Raw genomic sequence first — 5,496 nt, forward strand, 5'->3', positions numbered from 1 at the left:
TGCCGCATTTTCTCTTGCCAGGATTTGCAAGTATCCATAACTGGGAAGATGTTGCCCGATTGCTGTCTAGAAAACTGAAACACTCTTGTAGAACACTCAATCACCATAACTAGTCAGATAGATTTCTCATAAAATTTAGATGAATAAAAGTCTACATAGCACAAGGCAAGACTTCATGAGCACATTAAAGTTACTTGGTACAAAGATACTTAGTACTCAACATATATCCATATGTCACCATTTAGTTGTAACCGAACACCACTTCACACGAATTTAACCACAACAAGCAGGGCAAGTGATTAAACACTTAACTCCCTCCTTAACACAACAGTACATAAAACACTAGGTTTCCTCCATAAAAACATTTGACATACATCAAAGGGTACAAGATATTAAAAAAGAGTATAATGCCAGGCAACTTAAGATAAGCTCCAGATAGCAACAACCTCCCCCGATGATCCATTGGTTAAGGGTTCCATCACATAAATAACATCTTATGGTCAGGTAATTTAAGACGAGCTCCCTGTAGAAACAGCTACCCCTGATCCCCTGGTTTGAGGTAATCCACCCTCAGGATGGAACATCAGGATACGCGACCAGGCAACGGTGACTTTCAACTTGCACATGCCAAGATCAAGACTATTCTCACTTCTCTCTGCATCCAAAGGTGCAAAGGAGGCCTTCGCCTGTGCCAGAATCTGGCCATGGTCGCCACCACCTCGAAGCATCATGCCATGGACTATCAGCTGACCATAACTCTCAACAGACACAACACGCCGCGACAGCTCAACTGTTCCATCCGCGGCAGAAACAGGCACCTTCTCTTCTCCGGAGTCAAGCAGCATGATATCCATGTGATGCAAACTGCTGATACAGGCAGTAAGCTTGCATCGGAGCCCTTCTGGCCATGACCCCTTGACAATCTGCATGGCGATGGTGGCCTCAACAGAGGACCCGACTAGGCCACATGTGAACTCCAGTGTGCTAAGTTTGCTGGTGTAGAGCATGCTTCTCACGCAGGAACGGCGTCTGCGCTCTCCAACATCCACACACAAATTCATCTTCTCGCAGCATTTGAAGCGCTTGAATAGAAGGCTTAGATCGGCGTCCTCAGATTCTGTGGTTCCCTTCACTTTGAGCACAACCTCAAGGTACACCTTGTCTCTATAGAAGACAGCACGGCTAGGACCTGTCAGTACTAAACATGGATCCTGCATACAACACAACTAATTAAGTTGACAACCGAAACGGCATAGATTACACTCAAATTCAGTCTTTTCCACAAACAAATAGAAAATGAGTTTGGTTGTCATATATTCTTATATGTGACGTGGTATCAACGTTAGTTGCTTATATGCCATAACATTTTAGGATACAGAACTTAGTATTCCTTCAAATTTATAGTTCACAATCACATTTAAGATATAAACTTATTCATATGCCTTTTATTTATTACGGCAAGATGATTATTTTCCATGTGTGTCCATGGTCCATCATATGATCAACTTATATACTCCGTAACATAATATCCTAAAATTGTTTGGTTTTAAATAAATACAGTTAGCTATAGTGCTCTAGAATAAACAATACATGTGAAAATTTTACAGTTCTGATGCATGGTATTTTTCAAAAAGCAATAGAGTTGGGTTCTCACTTGCCAGGCATAACATGATATCCTCTAAAAGCTCATTAACAAAGGCAACTGACTTAATTAAAACAGTTAGAATTTGCTTCTATGTGCATACCGATAACAAAAATCTCTCTACAGATATGGTATGTACAACAGAGAAGATTGCATAAAACTGAACGACAAAGGAGCACGCAAATTACCTGTTGAGTGAGGGTTTGGCAGTTGTCCCTTGTGCGGCTGAAGATAATGTTGCGATTGTAATCCAGTTTGTCGCGCACGGCAACCATACCGAAAACATCAAGGGGCAACTGTAAGCCCTCTAATCCTGCTACCTTGATGGTGAAGATCTGCAAAGTGGTCCTAGTACTGGTGTGATCACGCATAGGATTGTTGGTGAAACACATGGCTGGGATACGCGCTGCAGAATAATTCAATTTATTTAGAAGATTATCTAGATAAACCTACGACAGAATTGTGTTCCAGTTATAATCCTACTCCTATGATTAAATGATAAATCGTTGAAACATTGAGGGAATATCACATTTATGTATCTGCTACCTAGATAGAAGTATAGAACAACGGTAAAACTTCGAAAAGCATGGAGGAACATCAATCAATTGTATACATAACCCTTACTGTTGTCTTCGAAGGAGAAGCCCGAGAATCCAGGCTCCCTTGCCATTTTCATTTCCAAGTGCTCGCGTTCGAAGTCATAATTCAACTGCCACTTGTCTTTGCTGGGATCTTCCAGCGGCGCCGGCGGCGCCTGGGCCCTCTCAGCTTCCTTCGCTAGGCGGTCCGCATCCCGCTGGACTCGCTCCACCTCCTCCTTCTTCCTCGCCCACTCCTTCTCTTGCTGCAGCAGCTCCGCCCGCTCCTCCTTCGTGAGATCCTCCAGCACGATCTGCCGCTCGGGTGGGTTCTCCCTGTTCAGCCTCGCCACCCCGCGCTTCAACCTCACCTCGTCGACCCGATCGTACGAACGCATCATCCACGAGATATCCGGCTTCCTCGTCCGCACCACCCCCGCCGCCTTCTTCCTCCCTGCCTTCTCCGCCACAGTTTCGCATTCTCTCTTCATCACCGCCGACTCCATACTCATCTTGATCACAACGGCACGACAATTCGAATGGAGAGAGCGAGAGGAGGCGGAAAGGAAACCCTAGATCTATTCGGTGAACGAGAGGAAGAAGAAAGGAGTGGTACGGTTTTTTTTTAGATGAGCAGTGGTTCCGTTCGGTGTTGTAGACCGGGCCGAACTCACATAAGAGCATCTCCAGCTGGCGCCCTAAAACGCCCGCCCGCATAAAAACTGCCTGTTTGCAGCTCGCGGAAGGAAAATCGGCCCTGGCGCTGCAAACGCGCGGCGCTTTAATTTTTTTAGGGTGCGGGCCGGTTTGCGCTATCGCGAGCGGCGTACTTTGTGCGGCGGCTACAGCGCGCGGCATCGCTCGTCCACGCGCGAGAAAACCCCCGTGCTGAAACTTCCCCTTCCGCGTCGCCGCCCGAGCGCCCAATCCCTCGTCTCCACGCGGCCGCCGGCGCAATCCCGACGATGGATGGCCCCTGCGGCAACCCACCGACCCCTCCCTACTCCATCCCACCCTCCGCCACCGCCGCTTCCACAGCGCTGCCGCCCAATGCGTCAAACCCTAGCGGCGGCGCCGACGCCGGCAACACAGCGGCTGCTGCGCGTGCGCTCTTCGTTCTGCCGCGCGGGGCGCTGCACGCAGGCGCCGGCAACGCGCGGGCGACGCCGAGGAGGAAGACGCCGTCGACCAAACGACCATACATCGGCGTCGCCTCCGTCGCGCCGCCGAAGAAAGCGAAGGCGCTCACCTCCCGCCGCCGGCAGCCTCCTCCTCCTCCGAAGAACCAGCCGGCGCCTCCGTCCGGCAACCGCGCGGCGCACATACGATGCATGATGAAATGCATGAGAGGTAAAAAACACTACTTTTCATCCAAATTGTAGTTTAGATGCATACATAGCCAGAGAATAATGAATTTCATTGCAATGTAGAGTCGATGATGAGACATTCATGGAGACAATGAATGTTGGATCTTCGTTTATGCATGATGAAGCCGCCGATGGAGAGGAGGAATATGAGGATGTAGATGAGGAAGGAGAAGGGTTGATTGAACCTCGCCTTCCCGGTCGGTCGGCCAACTACACCATAGCGGAGGATAAGTTGCTTTGCAAGACGTGGTTGACAATTGGAATGGATCCAACAACCGGTACCGATCAAACAAGAGAAACATATTGGATGAGGATGACGGAGTACTTCAACACACACAACACAAGTGGGAACGAGCGAACCATGCGCTCACTTCGGTCCCGTTGGTCCGGCATCAACACCGATTGCCAAAAATGGGCGGGCGTGCAAGCCAACGTCGATGTTCTTAATCCAAGTGGCACAAATGAGAATGATAGGGTAAGCCATTCTACTACTATGTTGACCATATGGCTCATATATGTGAAGAATAGGGTTCTAGTTCATATAGCTCATCTATTTTCTTTTCCTCATATGTGTAGAACTCTATGGCTCAAGGATTGTTTAGGGATGTGGGAAAGAAGAACAAGAAAGGCAACAAGATTCTTGGCAAGCCATTCACCTTGCATCATTGCTATGAAGTTCTAGGAAATGAAGAAAAGTGGAAGACCCGCGGCAAGTTGGATGCGGCAACTATGGCGGCCAATGCTACCGGTGATGCAACAATCATCGATGATGATGATTCAAGTGATGAAGGCAAGAAGAGAAGCTCCACTCCTCACTCGGTCAACAATGGGTGGAGGAATGTACATGGTAGGAAGACCGCCAAAGATATGAAGGGAAAGAAGGCCGGAGATGACGACATTGCAATGGCTATGGAAAGGATTGCAAATGCACGGTTGCAATCAAATGAAGATAGGAAGATGCAAAGAAACTTGGAGAAAGAGGCTATGGATGCTATTGAAGCTCGGAGAGCCGCTTTGGAGGAGAGGATTGCCGCCAACGAGGAGAGGAAGTTTGGGGCGCTATTGAAGCTCCTAAACGGAGGGTTAGCGCGCCGGCTTTTTGTGCGCCTGTTGGAGATGCTCTAAAAACATCCCAGCCGTTGGGCTCCCCAGGCCGAAATCTGGCGCTATTTAGCGTCGGATTGAACGAAAGTTTGGCCTGGGGAGGCCCATTTTCCCAGCGGCGAGTCCAGGATGGATGAAAACTTTTGACAAAATACGGCGAATTCAGACAGAACTAGGCGAAACTCGTGCAAACATAAGAGAAATTTAAGATATTTAACTTATATAGGCGAGTTCGTACATATATAGGCCGAATTCGTACATATATTTGAATTCGGCCAGAACTTAAACTAATAGCGGCCCTCTACATGCCGAAATGGCGGTAGAAGGCCGTGTACTCCGCGCCGTCGTCGTCGTCGCTCGAGCTGGAGGTGTCCTGGGGCGCCGCCGCCTCGTACCAGCGGCACGAACCCTGGCCAGGGTAGTCGGCTAGTGGCGGCGTCGGCCGGTAGATGTCGTCGTCGCTGCTCTCCTCGAGCTTGATCAGCTCGACGGTCCTGGGCGCGGCGTTCGTTACCGCGGACGGTGCAGCGGCGCGGACGGCGCGTTGCCGCGCGGCAGCCATGTCCAGCATCCGACGCTGCTGCTCGGCCTCTTGCTGCTCCCAGTCCCGCCTGGACCATTCGAGCGCGGCGTCCATGGGGAGCGTGTTGTCGGCGGGGACCAGGTCGCTGAGCGACCTGGCGATCGCCTCCGCCACCGCGGCTTCCTCCACGCGCTTGGCTTCCTCCTCGGCGAGCTGGTTGGCGGCGGCGGCGACCTCCTTCTTCGATGACTTCCTCTTCCGCCTGCACTGTGGAGAGGAGGG

General features: G+C 50.1%; 1 protein-coding gene across 1 annotated transcript; it reads right to left on the bottom strand.

Moving 5' to 3' along the window:
- Window positions 1-212: 212 nt before the first annotated feature.
- Window positions 213-2,042, bottom strand: LOC124684565. Its single transcript, XM_047218847.1, has 2 exons — window positions 1,831-2,042; window positions 213-1,211 (listed from the first exon to the last, which is right to left on the bottom strand). Exons 1-2 carry the CDS (start codon window positions 2,032-2,034, stop codon window positions 510-512), a joined length of 906 nt encoding a protein of 301 aa, XP_047074803.1. The 5' UTR covers window positions 2,035-2,042; the 3' UTR covers window positions 213-509.
- Window positions 2,043-5,496: the final 3,454 nt, after the last annotated feature.

The sequence above is a fragment of the Lolium rigidum genome, chromosome 1, assembly GCF_022539505.1.
Source record: "Lolium rigidum isolate FL_2022 chromosome 1, APGP_CSIRO_Lrig_0.1, whole genome shotgun sequence".
Lineage (NCBI taxonomy): Eukaryota > Viridiplantae > Streptophyta > Magnoliopsida > Poales > Poaceae > Lolium > Lolium rigidum.

Bases quoted from the DNA above. Each gene is read 5' to 3' on its own strand.
- LOC124684565 (XM_047218847.1), bottom strand. From the start codon at position 2,034: ATGTGTTTCACCAACAATCCTATGCGTGATCACACCAGTACTAGGACC. The intron at 1,212-1,830 runs GTAATTTGCGTG...TGTTGTATGCAG, and splicing joins GCCAAACCCTCACTCAACAG to GATCCATGTTTAGTACTGAC.